This window comes from Stigmatopora argus, chromosome 8 (assembly GCF_051989625.1).
Source record: "Stigmatopora argus isolate UIUO_Sarg chromosome 8, RoL_Sarg_1.0, whole genome shotgun sequence".
In the NCBI taxonomy this organism is placed as follows: domain Eukaryota; kingdom Metazoa; phylum Chordata; class Actinopteri; order Syngnathiformes; family Syngnathidae; genus Stigmatopora; species Stigmatopora argus.
The window spans coordinates 2,065,624-2,085,988 of record NC_135394.1 but is presented as its reverse complement, the minus strand read 5'-3'; the positions used below and the strand labels follow the sequence as shown (position 1 = coordinate 2,085,988).

The 20,365-nt window shown below is 43.8% G+C and overlaps 1 protein-coding gene, 3 non-coding genes and 1 pseudogene across 5 annotated transcripts; all 5 read left to right on the top strand.

Moving 5' to 3' along the window:
• Nucleotides 1–4,949: 4,949 nt before the first annotated feature.
• On the top strand, nt 4,950–5,020 carry trnag-gcc (transfer RNA glycine (anticodon GCC)). The gene has a single exon. It is a non-coding gene; the product is annotated as a tRNA-Gly (tRNA).
• Nucleotides 5,021–6,229: 1,209 nt separating this feature from the next.
• trnag-gcc (transfer RNA glycine (anticodon GCC)) lies at nt 6,230–6,300 on the top strand. The gene has a single exon. It is a non-coding gene; the product is annotated as a tRNA-Gly (tRNA).
• Nucleotides 6,301–6,552: 252 nt separating this feature from the next.
• On the top strand, nt 6,553–6,623 carry trnag-gcc (transfer RNA glycine (anticodon GCC)). Its single transcript has one exon. It is a non-coding gene; the product is annotated as a tRNA-Gly (tRNA).
• Nucleotides 6,624–16,356: 9,733 nt separating this feature from the next.
• LOC144078848 (NAD(P)H dehydrogenase [quinone] 1-like) lies at nt 16,357–17,684 on the top strand (annotated as a pseudogene). The gene is made up of 6 exons (XR_013301339.1): nt 16,357–16,518; nt 16,592–16,759; nt 16,822–16,952; nt 17,021–17,132; nt 17,191–17,292; nt 17,351–17,684. The product of XR_013301339.1 is annotated as an NAD(P)H dehydrogenase [quinone] 1-like (transcript).
• A 1,122-nt stretch (nt 17,685–18,806) lies between these two features.
• LOC144078987 (ribosyldihydronicotinamide dehydrogenase [quinone]-like) lies at nt 18,807–19,774 on the top strand. The gene is made up of 5 exons (XM_077607489.1): nt 18,807–18,854; nt 18,931–19,095; nt 19,163–19,293; nt 19,360–19,473; nt 19,754–19,774. The coding sequence occupies exons 1-5, from the start codon at nt 18,851–18,853 to the stop codon at nt 19,772–19,774; spliced, it is 435 nt and encodes a 144-aa protein (XP_077463615.1). The 5' UTR covers nt 18,807–18,850.
• The last annotated feature ends 591 nt before the right edge of the window (nt 19,775–20,365 follow it).

Here is a 20,365-nt window from a genome sequence, read left to right as displayed (position 1 = left end):
AATTGCCTCGGGTTATGGAAGTGTGTTTAACCACGCCACCTGGAGCCGTGGGGTAGCACAGCGTAACCCGGACGTAGTAGTGTTGTGTGTCCGGTCTGTGTGTGCGGGTGTTGTTGGAGGTTTGCAATAAAGAGCTACACGTGTGTTAATCCTGGCTCCGCCGTCTATTGCTGTTATGGATATATTAACAGTTATATAATCTCCAAAGTTATTACAGTGGCGACGAGGATGGGATCCCTTTCCAGGCGGTAGGGATTAAAAGTTTCGGACGAGGAAATTAAGGCGTTACAAGGAGGTAACGTGACTTTGCAAACTAGCATTAGCAAGAGTTGCTAAGCTAACGGCGGCGCTGCATCATGGCCAGATTCTTTGGAAATCTCGGCGAATACGAAGAAGTTAAAGAAGATTTTGAATCTTACTTGGAACGTTTTGAGCAATGGATGATCATCAACGAAGTGGAGGAAGGTAAAAAAACCAACGTGTTCCTGTCTATAATAGGTGCAGAGGCCTACGGACTGTTGAAGGGCCTTTGCATACCAGAGAAGCCTAGTAGTCTCTCATATGAGGTGCTAAGTTGAAGATTAGCATCTCATTACAACCCGAAACCGCTGGTGATCGCGGAGCGATTCAAGTTTCAAAAGAGGAATCAGAGAGAGAACGAGTCGGTGTCGGATTATATTGTGGCGTTGAAGCAGCTATCCAGCCACTGCGAATTTGGTCTCCATTTGGACGAAGCAATGAGAGACAGATTTGTTTGTGGATTGAGAGTGGAAGCTATTCAGAGAAGATTACTCACGGAGCAAGATCTAACATTTAAAAAAACATGCGAACTGTCGTTATCCATGGAAATGGCATCAAAGAATACGTTGGAGTTCGCTAGCAAAATGGAAGAACCTGCCACATTAAATAAGATTGACCAGGAAAAGACAAGCAAAAGTGCGTGGAAATACCAACCAGCCACCAGCGATTGGAAAAGTAAAACCACAAGTGGAAAATTCAGACCACAGAGAAGAGAAAATCACCAACCCTGTTACAGATGTGGACTAAGCAACCACGCCGCTCAGGAATGCAGGTATAAAGGAGAGACATGTTACAAGTGTTCAAAAGGAGGACACATAGCAAGGATGTGTAAAACGAAAAGTTGGCAAGGACACACACAGTATGTAAAAGGAAATCAAAATGAGACAACAGGAAGTGTGGATGATGAACGGTGGGAGTCATATCGCTTGAATGCCGTGTATCCCACAAATGCTGTCGGGAATTGGAGGAAGGAAATGACAGTACAGGTCATATTAGAAGGAACTCCTCTAGAGATGCAACTGGACACAGAGGCAGCTGTAACACTTGTTTCGGAAATAGTGTATAAGAAGCATCTCTCTCATCTGCCTTTGGAAGTAAGTAAAGTGCAGCTGTCAACTTTTTCCGGAGAGAACATTCCTTTGATGGGACAAGTGACGGCCAAGGTAAAATATGGAACCCAGGGTGGGGAGCTACCATTAGTGATCGTAAAAGGTGACAGACCAGCCCTACTTGGCCGTAACTGGCTCAAAAACTTCAAACTGGACTGGGCACGCATCTTCTCAGTTATACCAGCAAGGGGCGGTAACGACGCAGATGTGGATACAGTGTTGCAGAGACACAAAGCAGTGTTTGCTGAGGAGTTGGGCACTATTCGGAATTTTAAGGCCAACATTACAGTAAAGCCAAATACCAAACCGATCTTCAGGAAGGCCAGACCAGTGCCATATGCATTAAAGAATGCAGTTGAGACTGAGTTAAATCGCCTAGAGAAAGCTGGCATTATCTCAAAGAAAGAACATAGTCAGTGGGCCGCGCCCATAGTAGTGGTACCCAAAGCAGACAAGTCAATTTGTATCTGTGGAGACTATAAGGTCACAGTAAATCAAAGTGTGGAAGAGGAGACCTATCCACTATCAAACGTGGAAGACCTTTTTGCCACCCTAGCTGGAGGCATTCTTTTCAGCAAGTTAGACTTGTCACAGGCTTACCAACAGCTGGAGTTAGGAAAAGACTCAGAAAAGTATTTGACAATAAATACTCACAAAGGACTGTATGTGTATCATAGACTTTCATACGGAGTGTCCAGTGCTCCTTCCATATTTCAGAATGTGATGGACCAGATACTCCAAGGCTTGGAGCATGTCACCTGTTTTTTAGACGACATTCTGGTCACAGGAAAGACAAGAGCTGAACACCTGAGGAATCTGGAGGAGGTACTGAGCCGCCTGGAGAGCTACGGGGTAAGAGTGAAAAGAGCAAAATGTGATTTCATGCAGGAGAAAGTAGAATACCTGGGGCATCTGATAGATAAGGAGGGACTGCACCCCACTGCGACAAAAGTTGCAGCCATCGTTAATGCACCCCAGCCTACAAACGTCACAGAGCTACGGTCTTTTCTAGGACTATTAAACTATTATGGTCGGTTCATGGAAGACCTGTCGACGGTGGTGCAGCCGCTACATCAACTACTGAAGAAGGAAGTTGATTGGACATGGACTACTAAATGTGCAGCAGCATTCAAAGATGCAAAAGAACAGTTAGTAAAAAGCTCAGTAGTAGTGCACTATGACACCAAGAAACCCCTGAGATTAGCTTCCGATGCATCCCCTTATGGAATCGGGGCTGTCATATCTCACATAATGGAAAATGGAGATGAGAAACCGATCGCATTTGCATCGCGTACATTGACAGAGGCAGAAAGCAAATATAGTCAGATAGAGAAAGAGGCTTTGGCCATAATTTTTGGCGTGACTAAATTTCATAAATATTTATATGGCCGAAAGTTCAGTTTAATAACTGACCACAAGCCCCTTCTTGCTATTTTGGGACCCAAGTCTGAAATTCCCACTTTAGCTGCTCTGCGAATGCAGCGCTGGGCGCTGAGACTGATGGCTTATGACTACAGTATAGAGTAACGAACGTCAGCAGAAAATGCCAACGCAGATGCGTTATCTAGACTGCCGGGGAAGGAAAAGGATAACACCGCGGAGGAAAACAGCATCTTCTATTTCTCAGTAGTAGATGAGCTTCCCGTGCAAGCTATAGAGATTGCACAGAGCACTCTCAAGGACCCAGTCCTATGCAAAGTACTGGAGCTGACTCGGTCTGGATGGCCAAGTCAAAACAAGGACGAGAGACTGAAACCATACTTTTTCAGGAAAAATGAACTGTCGGTGGAACAAGGTTGCATATTGTGGGGAATTCGAGTTATCATTCCACCAGCACACCGAGAGCGACTACTGCATGATCTTCACCTAGGACACCCGGGAGGGTGCAGGATGAAGGCCTTGGCCAGGAGCTATTTGTGGTGGCTGCAGTTGGACAGTGACATAGAACATACAGTACAACAATGTGACGCCTGTCAGAGTGTGAGGAAACTACCTGCAACCGCACCTCTGCACGTCTGGAAATGGCCGACTAGAGTTTGGCAGAGAATACATATTGACTTTGCAGAGAAAGACCATCACCACTTTTTAGTACTAGTGGACAGTCATTCAAAATGGCTGGAGGTCATCGCCATGGCAACAACCACAGCAGCCAAAATGATTGAGGTGTTGCGGAATATTTTTTCTTCCTACGGGCTTCCTGAGGAGATTGTTTCTGACAACGGACCTCAATTCACTTCGCAGGAGTACAAAACATTCCTGCTGAGCAACGGAATAAAACAAACTTTGGTACCAGTTTACCATCCCGCTTCCAATGGAGCGGCAGAGCGAGCAGTTCAGACAGTGAAAGCATTACTGCTGAAACAAGTACTCGAGGAGAAGAAACAAAAGGTCACAATAACTATGCAGCACAGGCTAGCTAACTTCCTGATAGCATACAGGAGTACACCGCACACTGTTACAGGATGTGCACCAGCGGAACTGTTTTTAAAACGTCAAATCAGGACCAGGTTCAGCTTACTGAAACCAGATCTCGCTCGAGTGGTGGAAGCAAAACAAGAGAAGCAGAAACACTATCATGATAGAACCACCTCCAAGCTGAGACATCTGTCTGAGGGTGACTCAGTTCTGATCCGGAATTTCCGTGGAGGGAAGGAGAGGTGGACAAAAGGAACAGTGGAAAAGAGACTCGGACCAGTCACCTACCTGGTGTGGAATGGTGAGAGCCGACGCTCGATCCACATTGATCATCTGCTGTACAACCAACCGTCCAGACCAGAGACATTGGAGCTTCCGGATGAGCAGCTGGACATCACAAACAAGTACCCTGTGGTGGTTCACGCAGATGTGGGGGGGAAAGGCACACCTAGGGCAGTAGGTGGTAGCCCGTACTCACCTGAAGAGACACGTGTAACATCTTCACCAGGCTCAGTGGCCTGTGACAAGACAGTTACACCTGACAACCGAGCAGTCAGTTCCCCAGAGGTGTGTGGGCGCAGGTACCCAGTGAGAGATAGAGCACCTCCGAAGCGACTGAATTTGTGATCGGTCAGTTGTGAGGAACGTCGTTCCTAAAATAAAAGAGTTCCTGTTCATACAAAAATGTGAAAAGAGTTCCTGAGATTGGAATGTCAAAGACTGGAATATTGAGTCTAATGGTTGTGTTAGCAGTAATAATTTAGTTACAAGTTGAGAAGTAAAATTATAAAAAGTTAATGAGGCAAAGATAATTGTGGGAGTTGAGTGCTAAGTCTAAATAGGAACTTCATAGTTAAAGGGGGAGGAGTGTAATATATTGATAATGATAGTTGCCTCGGGTTATGGAAGTGTGTTTAACCACGCCACCTGGAGCCGTGGGGTAGCACAGCGTAACCCGGACGTAGTAGTGTTGTGTGTCCGGTCTGTGTGTGTGGGTGTTGTTGGAGGTTTGCAATAAAGAGCTACACGTGTGTTAATCCTGGCTCCGCCGTCTATTGCTGTTATGGATATATTAACAGTTATATAATCTCCAAAGTTATTACAACATGGATTTTCAGTTTCAAAGCATTGATGGTTCAGTGGTAGAATTCTCGCTTGCCATGCGAGAGGCCTGGGTCCGATTCCCAGTCAATGCAGTCCATTTTGAATGCCTGAAGCCAGAATAACAAATGACAATGCTCAATCAAGAAAACAATCTTTCTCAAAGTTTGTTAAACTAGATTTTCAAAGCAACCTTCCAACTTTGATAGTTTACGATTGATACAATTGATTTGAAGTCAAAATGTAATAATATTGCCTTCTACTTTAGAATTTTTTACAAAGGTGACCTTTAACCTGTACATTCAACACAGCAAATTAAATCTTTTAACATGGATTTTCAGATTCAAAGCATTGATGGTTCAGTGGTAGAATTCTTGCTTGCCATGCGAGAGGCCTGGGTCCGATTCCCAGTCAATGCAGTCCATTTTGAATGCCTGAAGCCAGAATAACAATTGACAATGCTCAATCAAGAAAACAATCTTTCTCAAAGTTTGTTAAACTAGATTTTCAAAGCAACCTTCCAACTTTGATAGTTTACGATTGATATAATGGATTTGAAGTCATAACGTAATAATATTGCCTTCTACTTTCGAATTTTAACAAAGGTGACCATTAACCTGTACATTCAACACAGCAAATAAAATCTTTTAACATGGATTTTCAGTTTCAAAGCATTGATGGTTCAGTGGTAGAATTCTCACTTGCCATGCGAGAGGCCTGGGTCCGATTCCCAGTCAATGCAGTCCATTTTGAATGCCTGAAGCCAGAATAACAATTGACAATGCTCAATCAAGAAAACAATCTTTCTCAAAGTTTGTTAAACTAGATTTTCAAAGCAACCTTCCAACTTTGATAGTTTACGATTGATACAACTGATTTGAAGTCATAACGTAATAATATTGCCTTCTACTTTCGAATTTTAACAAAGGTGACCTTTAACCTGTACATTCAACACAGCGAAATTTAATCTTTTAACATGGATTTACAGTTTCAAAGCATTGATGGTTCAGTGGTAGAATTCTCGCTTGCCATGCGAGAGGCCTGTGTCCGATTCCCAGTCAATGCAGTCCATTTTGAATGCCTGAAGCCAGAATAACAATTGACAATGCTCAATCAAGAAAACAATCTTTCTCAAAGTTTGTTAAACTAGATTTTCAAACCAACCTTCCAACTTTGATAGTTTACGATTGATACAATTGATTTGAAGTCATAACGTAATATTTAGAATTTTAACAAATGTGACCTTTAACCTGTTCATTCAACACAGCAAATTAAATCTTTTAACATGGCTATTCAGTTTCAAAGCATTGATGGTTCAGTGGTAGAATTTTCGCTTGCCATGCGAGAGGCCTGGGTCCGATTCCCAGTCAATGCAGTCCATTTTGAATGCCTGAAGCCAGAATAACAATTGACAATGCTCAATTATAGAAAACAATCTTTCTCAAAGTTTGTTAAACTAGATTTTCAAAGCAACCTTCCAACTTTGATGGTTTACGATTGATACAATTGATTTGAAGTCATAATGTAATGATATTGCCTTCTACTTTAGAACTTTAAAAAAGGTGACCTTTAACCTGTACATTCAACACAGCAAATTAAATCTTTTAACATGGCTTTTAGTTTTAAAGCATTGATGGTTCAGTGGTAGAATTCTCGCTTGCCATGCGAGAGGCCTGGGTTCGATTCCCAGTCAGTGCAGACGATTTTGAATCCCTGAGGCCAGAATAACAATTGATATTACTCAATTATAGAAAACAATCTTTCTCAAAGTTTGTTAAACTAGATTTTCAAACCAACCTTCCAACTTTGATAGTTTACGATTGATACAATTGATTTGAAGTCATAACGTAATAATATTGCCTTCTACTTAAGAATTTTTTACAAAGGTGACCTTTAACCTGTACATTCAACGCAACAAATTAAATCTTTTAACATGGCTAATGTAGAGTTAAAGCATTGATGGTTCAGTGGTAGAATTCTTGCTTGCCTTGCGAAAGGCCTGGGTCTGATTCCCAGTCAATGTAGTCCGTTTTGAATGCCTGAGGCCAGAATGACAGTTGACATTATTTGAATATAGATAACATTTTTAAATTCGTTGCAATTGGATTTCAGAGGAACGTTCCAACTTTGACAGTTTACGATTCATGCAATTTATTTGAAGTCATATCGTGTTAATATTACTTTATACTTTTAGATTTAAAAATAAGTTGACCTTTAACCTTTACATTTAATGCAACAAATACATTTTTTTCACATGCGTCCCTAAATTAATAAGCATTGATAGTTCAAAGGTAGAATCCTCGCTTTCCACGTGAGAGGCCTGGGTCTGAATCCCAGTCAGTGCAGTAAATTTTGAATGCCTTAGGCCTGTATAACAATTGAGAATACTCGATTATAGAAAACAACATTTTGCTAAGTGTTTGCAATAAGCAACCTTCTAACTTTTACAATTTTTGGTTGTGATACAAGTGAAGTCATAGCGTGGGACTTTTATATAAAAAATATACGCTGACCTTTACCCTTTACATTTAATTTAACAAATTAAATGTTTTAACATCACTATCTTGAACCAGTGATAGTTTAGTGGTCCAATTCCCAGTCAATGCAGTACATGTTGAATGCCCAATGCCAGAATAGCACAATTATCAAAGTGGGGTTCAATTAGGTTTTCAGAGTAGCCTTACAGATTTCTACTTAAAGTTATGATCACTAACTGTTACACCATCATATTTGCCATTATATGCCTCATAGGTCACTGCTCTTCTCGTATAAATAATCTTGTCCCTGAATTTCCTGCATTTGAAAACCAGACAAGGGTACCGCCACACAGTAGATAACCATGTCTCGATGCACCACTGATTTGCTAGGGTGTTCGCAGGCATTTACAAAGCCGATGATGGGCGACCAACACCCCCATTTGCTCGGGATGTTCCCCCAATGCCTGCAGTTGCCATTACACCTCCTGAAGTCTACCGAGCCTTGATGTGTCTGGACGCAACTAAAAGCCATGGTCCGGATGGTATTCACCCGAGGGTCCTCCAGGCACTCGCTCCGACCATAGCACTTCCCCTCGCATATCTCTTCACACTGTCCTTGCAATCAGGTGAAGTCCCCGAAGACTGGAGACGGGCCGTAATCTGCCCTATTACAAGAAAGGAGACCGAGAGGACCCGTTGAATTACCGACCGGTCTCCCTCACTTCAGTAATCTGCAAAATGTTAGAATCAATTATCAAAACGTCCATGATGGCCCATCTCCAGAACACAGCGGCGATCTCCGATAGTCAGCATGGATTTGTGTCCAAGAGATCCTGCCTCACCAACTTGCTGATGATGGAGGAATGGGTCACTCAATTAATGGACGATCGACAAATTGCCGACCTGGTCTTCCTGGACTTCGCCAAGGCGTTTGACTCGGTCAACCATCGCTTGCTACTCCGCAAGTTGGAAGCGTATGCGATTCACCCAGCGGTCGTGAGGTGGATTGATGCGTTTTTGGCTGGCCGCACCTTTCAAGTACAAGTCAACGGCATACTTTCAGAGACTCACAACGCCCCCAGCGATGTCCCCCAAGGCTCCGTTCTTGGACCACTGCTGTTCGTGGGGTTTGTAAACGACCTGCCAGAGCACATCTCCCAGCGGGTTCTCCTCTTCGCCGACTACGAGGACCTGCGTAGGTGCCTTCATCATGTGTGGAGTTGGTCGAACCTGTGGGACCTGCGGCTCAATATCACGAAATGCAGTCATCTGGCTATTGGGGCTCCTCCTGATTCACCTCTTGACTTTGAACCGGGACGCCTGGAACTGGAGCGAACTCAACGGTGCAAAGATCTGGGCATCATTGTCGACGACACGTTCAAACCAACGGCCCAATGCATCCAAGCAGCCAACAAAGCTCGCGGAGTACTGTTCCTAATGTTCCGGTCCTTTGCCGTCATCACAGCAGACATCTTCCTTCCGTTGTATGTTTCCCTGGTGAGGCCCATTCTCGAGTATGGGATCCAAGCCGCATCACCGTACCTCGCCAAGGACATCCAGCATCTGGAGCGAGTCCAGAGGCTTGCAACGAGGATGGTCCGCGGCCTCAGCTTAATGTCTTACGAGGAAAGATGCCAGCGACTCAACCTGCCGACCCTTGAGGCTAGGCGTCTGCGAGGGGACCTGATACTGGCCTACAACATCCTCCACGGTATCTACAGCGTGCCCCGCGACCTCTTCTTCACGCCCGCACCTGATCGTGGTCTGAGGGGTCATCCGTGGAAGCTGTACCCTCGCGGGTTCCGGTTGAATCGGCGGAAGGCTGCGTTTTCAGTGCGCATCGCCGGTCCTTGGAACCGGCTTCCGCAGGGTGTGGTCGAGAAGCCGACGGTCGCCCAGTTCAAGCGGGCTCTGGATGACTTTTTGGCCGTGAACCAGTGACTACACCGCGTTTTGTGCACATTTCTTGTATCTTGTTACATGGCCCTTAGCCTGGTGCTTTTTCTTGCCAAATAAATTGAATTGAATTGAATTGAATATTCAGCATATTTATGCACAAGAAGACATATAGATTAAAGTCTCATGTTTTATTGATGTTTGATATGAACAAGGTTGAAATTCATCCCTCAGACAAAATACCTTAGTTCATTTATTACTATGTGTCACGAATGGAAAAAGGTTGGGTGCCAAGACAATATTGATTTCTAAAAAGCAATTCATCAATTAAAACACTTAGAATAGATGTTTTGAATTAGTTAATCATGTCAGATGATTTAAGGGTTATGATTTTATTACTCATTCATTCATCATTCATTCAAAACCGCTTATCCTTGTCATGGTCACAGAATGTTGGATCACATTACCCTAACCCCCCAGCAGACTTGAGGCAAAAGCTAGACTACACCCTAGACTGGTCACCAGTCAATTGTAGGGAACATATAGACACACACAACTAGTTGCACTCGCATTTACACCGCCACCAAGTGGGGATCGATCCCACATTGCCCGCACTGGTTGGGTGAAAGAACCACACTGCACCATCAGGGGCCCTATGATTTTATCATTCAAAATGTTTTTAATAATGTTCAAATTTGTTCATTAGTATTGTTAGGTTCATCCAATTGTAAGTTTATCCTTAGGTTTTTCCAATTCAGCTTTCAATAAAAAAGGCATCTGTAGTCACATCCCATTTAATTCTTGCAAGAGAGAATACATCCGGCAGCTCGCCCCACCCAAGATTATTCTAAAGAACGGCATTATGTCCTGCCCATTTAAGGCTTCAAATCAAAACAATTACAAGGTTATTGATTCCATTTGCGTAAGCAAGAAACAAAACAATTCCATTTGCGTAAGCAAGAAACAAAACAATTCCATAATCAAGCAACCCAAGCGTCAACCTAGCGTCACAAATTAAAACAATATGCTTGATAGTCATCCGCTGACCCAACAACAATTTAAGCGTCCTTCACCGATCTTCATTGTGAACTCGCATCTGGGGAAGGGGTCGACGCGTATCTTCCAGTAATCAGTCCTCGGAGCAAGAACTCAGTGGATTGTTTTATGTCCTTTCGAACTTGTATCTCTCGCTGTCCTGGAGAGCGACCTTGGCGCAAGCGTTTGCTTCACATATTAATTCAACTCTAACATAAAGGCGATCAAACACATATATATATTGTTTAATATAGTTACACATTTAGGATGAGCAAATATATTGATTAATATAGTAAGCATGTATATTATAAGGCTCTATATTCATTGCAAACACATTTATAATAATGATTACCCCAACATTCCCCCCTATATTATAAATTTGCACATGATCCCCTTAATAAAACTTCCTTTCAGCTTTATTCCATTAATTCTAAATGAACATATAGTAACATCCCAGAATTAACCCAACAAGTATTAATTCTTTTTCATTCATTTACTTTTTTTCTGAACCGCTTTATCCTCATTAGGGTCACGGGGGGTGCTGGAGCCAATCCCAGCTGTCTCCGGGCCAGAGCCAGGGGACACCCTGAATCGGTGGCCAGCCGATCGCAGGGCATGAGGAGACGGACAACCATTCACTCTCACACCCATACCTAGGGGAAATTTAGACTGTCCAATCAGCCTACCATGCATGTTTTTGGAATGTGGGAGGAAACCGGAGTACCCGGAGAAAACCCACGCAGGCCCGGCGAGAACATTCAAACTCCACATGGGTGGACCGACCTGGATTTGAACCCAGGACCTCAGAGCTGTGAGGCTGACGTGCAAACCGCTCGCACCGCCGGGCCGCCCACATTACTATTCACTGATATTATATTCATTATTTTCTCATACTGCTGCACTGTATTTTATTTTTTTTAATGATGTCAACATAGAAATTACACACCAGATGTTAGTGCAATCGAGGGTACAATCCCTGGTCAATGTTCCCTCTAAGCTGCGCGCGTGCGCAATTGCGCACTACTCTCGTCTTCTCTGCAGCAATCATATGGCGCGCAGTATTATTATTATTATTTTTTACCCCTTTCCCCATGATGGGGCCGTTTAAGCGGTAGCCAGTGGCAGTAGCTCTGTCCACTCTTATGTTTTTCGTGTTTTACAGCATGTTTTACATGAAAAATTAGAGGGAACATTGACATGCACCTGCTTGTGGCAGGTGTGATACTGGTGTGCCCATAGCAAGCAATGATGATGTCGTGACCGGATGATTCCACTAGGAGTACCTGTTTTGCCGACGGACAGGTCGCCGAATGAACGTTCGTTCAAACAGCGTTTAATGAATAAATACAAATACTAGTATTTGTTAGTTTAATGATTAAATAAAAATACTAGTATTTGTATTTAATCATTAAACGCTGTTTTCAGCTGGATTTGACCGAATTTGAGAGCATTTTGAGCCTTTTGGCGAATGGACGTATATGGACTTTTTTTGCCTCCATCGCGACATCATCGCGACATTTTACCAAGGAATTCACTTCCCTGGGCTGGGTTCTAATGTCCAAAGAGCTCCAGTATTTGTATTTAATCATTAAACGCTGTTTTTGGCTGGATTTGACCGAATTTGAGAGCATTTTAAGCCGTTTGGCGAATGGACGTATATAGACGGTTTTTTTCCCTCCATCGTGACATTTTACCAAGAAATTCACTTCCCTGGGCTCGGTTCTAATGTCCAAAGAGTTCCAGTATTTGTATTTAATCATTAAATGCTGTTTTAAGATAGATTTGACCCGATTGCTGTCATTTTACGGCTCGGTTCTGCTACATCTGCCCGCCCAAGAGTGCTTATTCCCGGGCTGCCATGCCCGCCCAAGAGTGCTTATTCCCGGGCTGCCATGCCTGCCCAAGAGTGCTTATTCCCGGGCTGCCATTGATGGTAGACTAATAAATTGAGAGTGATGAGCGGCAAAGGGAAATGAATCATTGATTTTTACTATAATTTGGACAACGCCGGCGGCGGGCCGGATTAAAAATCCTAACGGGCCGTATATGGCCCGCGGGCCGAGGTTGAAAAACTTGTACACACACAATCCGGGGGCGGGGCGAGCGCGCGAATCCCGTTTCGGCGAAACCTCCGTTCGGCCGAACGTTCATTCGGCGACCTGCCCGTCTGTCAAACGTCCGTCGGCAAAACGTCTTTAGGCGAATCATGTCTTTCTGCCCAGACCAACGAAAAATTAGAGGGAACATTGGTTGACATTCATCATTTTTTAAAACGTTTTTATTCTGATAAAGAGCTACAATTTTTCCTTTATCAGTGTTTCCCCAGTGTTAATTTTTGTTTCATAAACTCCAAAGATGGTGGTTTTCATACATACATTTATCGTAGCCTGCATTATTTACGCCAACCAACAGGTGGTGGTCGTGTACACAAATCGCCATGTCAAAAAACGAAGAAACGCAGCACGTGTAACTTACTTCCGGCGTTTTGTTTACAAACAACCCGTGTCAATTTGCAGTCTTTTGCAGCTGTGTTTCATAGAATGGAATTTGAAAAAACAGCCGTATTATTTTGGAGATAATGGTGCCTATCAAATAAAACCGCAAATGTTTTTGGTTGAGCAAAATTGGATGTGCCAATGTAGTTAGCTAGTATGGTTAAGGCAGTATTGGGGTTACTGATTTGATTCAATTTGTTGTCCACTCTAGTCGAAAAGTCGGTCGGTAAATCACGTAGTCCAAGCTAACCCGCAGCAACTGCAACTCCATAATTCAAAATAGGTTTTATCCTTCAAGTAGCAAAAGAGATTTGTTTTCATTAGTTTCACATTATATATATTTGCTTGCACTGAAGCATATGACAACCCGTTGTGGCGAGTGGTTAGCGCATTGGCCTCACAGCCCTGGGCTCCTGGGTTCAAATCCAGGTTATGTCCACCTGTGTGCAGTTTGCATGTTCTCTCCGGCCCTGAGTGGGTTTCCTCCCACATTTCAATAAAACATGCATGGTAGGCTGATTGGACACTAAATTGCCCCTAAGTATGGGTGAGTGTGTGTGGTTGTCCATCAGCTGGGATAGGCTCAGCACCCCCTGTGACCCTAATGAGGATAAAGTGGTTCAGAAAATTAGATTAGTTATTTGTAATTACAAATAAGCTTATTTTTGCACTTATTTAAGATTGTTTGGTTCTTTATTTTGTTATAATGGTCTTGACACCTTATTTTTGTTCTTATTTAAATCATTAACGTTGTATTTTATCTAGTTGGCTTATGTATATGTTATGTTAGATTACTCTTTACGGCAGGCCTGTTTTCACGTTAGTGTGATTTTTTTTTATTCGTGAAAATGTTCCTATTTATTTTGTTTCAATGCTTCTTAAAGCAGGTTGATTTTTGTGTGTTCTGATGCAAATCATTAAAATAATTTTTTTTATTTTGTATTATTTGTCTAGTTTATTTAGGCAGATTTATTGTATTTCTGTGTTCTTGCTCTTTGATCATTTCATTAGAATTTCCATTTTCAGGCCTGGCACCCAGGTGGTTGTCATTCCCAAGATGGCCGAGCTACAGAGCGTCATCAAGGCTCTCGCCGCCAAGAGTCGGGAGCCCGGCGCCCCCGTCCCCAAAAGGTTCATCCTCGTGGGATGGAATGGTGGCTTGAAATCGGGCACCACGCCCGAGACCGCCAAGAACGTTGTCTTCCACGGTGGAACAGCTTGCTTCTCAACCGGCGGCACTCAAAAAACAATCTTAGAATTTGTCTTATTTTTGGAAATATTTCACGAGGACAGCAAATCAGCAATGTGTATTTTCTTTGTGTACATTTTTAAGTCAAAATGGTGGAGAATGAGAGCTCCTTTGAAGACAGTACAGTGGTTGAAAAGGAACGACGCTTAGCCACCGGGAATTGCTCTTGATGAGTCCATTGACGAAAATGTGACTGCAGTCAACGCGTTGGAAGAAGAATTGACAACTGAGGCAATTTCTTGAATCTAATTTAACTATCAAAAGGAGGGAAAAAAAACAAATATTTGGACATCTGGCATCAAGTTGTAGTCAATCCTTTAATAGTTGTCAATTTTGTGATTTTTAGCAACTAACCATAATTGCTTCGTTGCTGTCGTCTTCAGACCCGGAAGACTGGCGACGCTTGCCCAAAAGACGCCGCCACGCCGTCAAAGCCGCCCTTCTCCCATGTTTCCACGTTCCAGTTTGCCATCAACAGTAGTAAGAATGGCCTAATGGCAATCAAAGGCAAAAATGTTTTGGTTAATTTATTAAGGCCAAACAAAGACAAACTACAAGGGTGCTGTTCAGCTTGTGTAAATCAAACAGCTAGGCAAACGGGTGTAACATTTCTTTTGAAACTAATGACTTTATTAGAGGGCGGCCCGTAGCACGTTGGCCTCACAGTTCTGGGGTCCTCGGTTCAAATCCAGGTCAAATTTGTTTTTACTTTAGTACAAATAGTTATTAGTCATTTACTAGTTACATTACATTTTGCATTCTTTGCACTGGTCTAAAAATATGAGCATCGGATCGGTATCGACAAAACATATACAGTGGTACCTCGAGATACGAGCTTAATGCGTTCCGGGACTGAGCTTGTATGTTGATTTACTCGTAACTCAAATGAACGTTTCCCATAGAAATGAACTAAACACAAATTAATTCGTTCCAACCCTCTGAAAAAACACCAAAAACAGGATATTGAATTTGAAAAACATTTTTATTTGTTCCAATTTGCCCTCTATTAACAAAGTAACAAATAACTAGTGGTTTAATAGTACTAAAATTAGACGGATTTCGTGGAGGGGAGAGAGAGAGGGACAGAGAAAGGGGCGGGGGTGACTTTTTCCACGGCAACGCGCTCGTAACATAACATAAACAAATTTAAATGAACTTGGATTACGATGCATACACGCAAAAATAAATTTAATCTAACCTTACAATAAACTTAATTCTAATTTTAATTCTAATTTCTGCATTCTGATTGCTTCAATTTGATCGTCCTTTTTTACATGCTCTATTTTTTTTAATCAAGAGAGATGTTACATGGGGGAGGGGGGGTGCCTTAAATCGGTGACCAGCCAATCGGAGGGCACCAGGAGACAAAGTACCCGGAGGAAACCCATGCAAACTCCATACAGCGAGGACTGAGCTGGGAACGGACTCAGGACCCTAGAAGGTTGAGGCCGACGCACTAACCGCTCGGCCGCCGGGCTTTTGACACTAAGAAAAAGGAATTAAAAAAAACGACGGAACATTCAAAGTGTACGCCCGCCCACGCGGGTTTTGTTTTTCCTAGAAGCTTTTTCATAAAACAAAGGTTTTTCTGGAAGTTTTGGAGTGTTGCCATCTCCATGGCAACCGCAAGTATGGCGGCCGTGAGCATACCGGGAGCGCCTCAGATTACATGAAGGGTCACACTGGAGTGGAGCTGAGAAGGGCAAACATTTTTTTTCAATCAAAAAAAGCTTGCTCTGGTTGGATTAAAAAAAACACCCAAAGAAAAGCCACAACACACCTGTCCTAGGGATAAAATGGAAGAGCAAGTGTGAGGTTTTTAAATCGATGTGAACTACAGAGGAACTTCATGTTTTATTCTCTTTGATGAAGTTTCCTCCAAATGTTCTCTGGAATGATCCAAATAGAGATACATGATTTAAAGCCAATCAACAAACGGCAGCAGAGATGCAATTACAGTGTTCAAGTATGGGTTTTTTTGAGAACCCCAAACATTTTCAGCAGTACTTCAGTGCAACAACTAGGTCTCCTGTTTTTTTATTTTTTATTTTTTAACTGAGGCACTGGCAGTTGGAAATGTGCAGTGCTAGTTATTAAAGAAATAATTTAGAATTAAAAACATATTTTAATGTTTTTTTTATCAAATACTGACATTGAATCGATGATGTTCTGCAAGGGTCAATCTCAAGGCCCATTTATATTTATACACATTTTAATTTAAAAGAAACATGTCTGTGTCTCTGTCATTTCAATCCATCCATCAGTCTATCTATCCGTCACCGTGAGGTTGCTATCTGATTGGCCGCTGGGTTAAATGCTAAGTGCCAGCACCTGGGACAATCAACTGGTCGCTTGGTATAAAAACTCCTCATTTGCCAGTTTTCAGCACAGCAGTTCTCCATCCTCTCTGTGGGTGTTTTGATAGCTGACTTCAAACATGGGTAATGTTGAAGCTGTTTTAATTGCTTTTTGGATTGCAACGTGTTAGTCTTTGCTGTCCTTTTTTATTTTTAGCAGGAAAGAAGGTGCTCATCGTTTATGCCCACCAGAGCTCTGGTTCTTTCAATGCTGCCGCCAAAGACGCTGCAGTTGACGTCCTGACCGCCAAAGGCTGTGCTGTCAAAGTGTCTGACCTCTATGCTATGAAGTTCAAAGCTATTGCTAACGCTGAAGACATTCAGGGTAATGTTCTTTTCCCAAGTGAAATGTTTTACTTCTTTTCTAACCTTAACTTAACTGTACAGGTCAGGTTAAGGATGCCGAGAACTTCCATTATGCCAAAGAGACCAAAGCGGCGTGGGAGGCTGGAAAACTGACCACTGACATTACTGAGGAGCAATGCAAGCTTTCTGAGGCTGACCTTATAATTTTCCAGGTAAGAAAATATTTTTCACCGGGTTAGTTCACTACTACAGCACTTGCCTTTTTTAATGGAATTTTCAGTTCCCCATGTACTGGTTCAGTCTGCCCGCCATCCTCAAGGGTTGGATCGACCGTGTGCTCACTCTCGGCTATGCTTTCTCCGATGAGAAACGCTACGGTCGGTATCTTCAAGGTAAGCCTTCCAACACATGGAATCTAAAGGACAGTGATATTTCAATGTTATTTCCCAGGACAAGAAAGCTGTACTGTCATTCACGACTGGTTCTGAGGAGTCCATGTTTAGTGCCAATGGCATCAATGGAGACATGAATGTCACACTTTGGCCACTTCAGGTAACGATCTCTGGCTGGTGTGTATGATATGAACATGAACTGACTGACTTTTCAACAGAATGGCATCCTGCACTACTGTGGCTTCCAAGTCCTGGCACCTCAAATTTTCTGGGCTCCAGCTCACCTCCCCCGTGAGGCCAGTGCCAACCTTCTCCAAGCCTGGCGCACCCGCCTTGATGGTCTACTGGATGAGGCCCCTCTGACCTTCACGCCCATGGACTACTTTGACAGGGAGAAGGGTTTCCAGCTGAAGCCTGAGGTCCAGCAGAAGCAGTCGACTGAGAAGTTTGGCCTCACTGTGGGTGTTCACTTGGGACTGGCTGTGCCACCCAACAACATGATGAGGGCTGGAGTTTGATGTCAAACTGATTTAATAAAAACCCTTAACCTAACTTTGTGGATATTTCTACTCCTTTTCTGATGAACATTTTTGCAGTGTCACATTGGTCTACAATAGTAGGTTAAAAGCAATGCAATTTAACACTGTTAGCTAAAAGCACATCAATGGTTTGCATGGAGCATTAGCTTCATTATTTGTTGTGAATAAAACCTGCTAAAAAGGAAGGTTAATGGAAGCCTTGATCAAATAGTATATCTTTTAGTTAAGCAAGGCTCTATTTCAAATGGATGAGCACCTAAATGCTGACTAAGTCAATGTTTTACACAATCAGATGTGCATTTTATATGGACATTACAGTAACTGCTAAAATAGTTGACCAATTATGAGGGTCTGCAAGCAAAAGAAATATTAACATTTTAAATGGGAATGTGGACTTTTAAACACCCATTTTTAGAGTGAGAAATATTGTTTACATTTGCCAAGCATGTGTTCATACTAAATTGCATACTTGGTTCTGGAAGCATTCAATTGCAAAGATGCCATCAAATGGAGGTTGTAATGAGCTTTAACTGAGTTCAAAAAAGTGGTAAAATTTTTCAAATATCTTGCTGTAAAAATTTTATTTGGCAGAATAAAAAATAAAGCCTGTTGGCTGGCTTGACAGTTTGCTAATTGCGGGCGATTTCAGGTTTTAATTAATGGCGTGCATCTTAACACGGCAGCTCCTTTCATTACATTGTCTGGATGTTGTGACAGCTGCTCGCCAGAATTTGCCAGTGATTGGACAGAAATAGATGGATTGGTGACAAACTGTTGACATCGCGTGGGATTGGTACATGCTCGTTACTTTCTTGGGGGATTTTTCCTCAAAAAGTGCCAACAGCACTCTGGAAATGAACTTTTTAAAACATTTTATTTTAAATATTTGAATTGCAAAAAAGACTTAGCAAAATGATGTAACATGAAATGTGCTCACCATGTATTTTAGGTTGAAAATATATGTGTATACATAAATATACATGTCAATCTAGTACCTGTTTTTCTGTCAGGCTATTTGGGTCTTATCTGATTGGCTGTTGCTATAATTGGTGCGTCCCTGCACCTTGGAGAGACAATTGCTCTTCCAGTATAAAAAGCCGTCATTTCTCTTTTGAGGTTCAGTGGCACAGCAGTTCTTTGTCCCTCACCCTCTTTGTTGTGGCAGCTGACTTTAGACAAATGGGTAAGTTGTGTTCAGACTGACTGTTGGTTACCTTGAGATGTTTTAATTTCCTTCCTATTTTCTCCAACTTTGGTAGGAAAGAAGGCGCTCATCGTGTATGCCCACCAGAGCTCTGGTTCTTTCAATGCTGCTGCCAAAGATGCTGCTGTTGACATTCTGACTGCCAAAGGCTGTGCTGTCAAAGTGTCTGACCTCTATGCCATGAAGTTCAAAGCTACCGCGACTGCCGAAGACATTCAGGGTAGTGTGATTACCCAGTAAAATCATGTTTCTTTTCACAACCTTAAATACAATCTAACTGTCCACAGGTCAGGTTAAGGATGCCCAACACTTCCATTATGCTGAAGAGACCAAATTGGCGTGGGAGGCTGGAAAAATTACTGCTGACATTACTGAGGAGCAGTGTAAGCTAACAGAGGCTGACCTTATCATTTTCCAGGTAAGACATGGTGTTTCCACCAGCTAAGTTCATTACTATAGTACTGACCTTGAATGCAATTTTCAGTTCCCCATGTACTGGTTCAGTCTGCCCGCCATCCTCAAGGGTTGGCTCGACCGTGTGCTCACGCTTGGCTATGCTTTCTCCAACGAGAAATGCTACGGTCAGGGTGTCTTCAAGGTAAGCCTTCCAACCAATTTTCCGTCTAAGCTGCGCGCGTGCGCAATTGCGCACTACTCTCGTCTTCTCTGCGCAGCAGCAATCATATGGCGCGCAGTATTTTTTATTTTTTATTATTTTTTATTTTTTTAAAACCCCTACCCCATGATGGCGCCGTTTAAGCGGTAGCCAGTGGCAGTAGCTCTGTCCACTCTTATGTTTTTCGTGTTTTACATACAAAATTAGAGGGAACATTGACATGCACCTGCTTGTGGCAGGTGTGATACTGGTGTGCCTATAGCGAACAATGATGATGTCGTGACCGGATGATTCGCCTTGGAGGGCCTGTTCCCGGGCGGCCATGGCCATGCCCCCGCCCGGGGGTGCCTGTTCCCGGGCGGCCATGCCCCCGCCCGGGGTTGCCTGTTCCCGGGCGGCCATGCCCCCGCCCGGGGTTGCCTGTTCCCGGGCGGCCATGCCCCCGCCCGGGGTTGCCTGTTCCCGGGCGGCCATGCCCCCGCCCGGGGTTGCCTGTTCCCGGGCGGCCATGCCCCCGCCCGGGGTTGCCTGTTCCCGGGCGGCCATGCCCCCGCCCGGGGTTGCCTGTTCCCGGGCGGCCATGCCCCCGCCCGGGGTTGCCTGTTCCCGGGCGGCCATGCCCCCGCCCGGGGTTGCCTGTTCCCGGGCGGCCATGCCCCCGCCCGGGGTTGCCTGTTCCCGGGCGGCCATGCCCCCGCCCGGGGTTGCCTGTTCCCGGGCGGCCATGCCCCCGCCCGGGGTTGCCTGTTCCCGGGCGGCCATGCCCCCGCCCGGGGTTGCCTGTTCCCGGGCGGCCATGCCCCCGCCCGGGGTTGCCTGTTCCCGGGCGGCCATGCCCCCGCCCGGGGTTGCCTGTTCCCGGGCGGCCATGCCC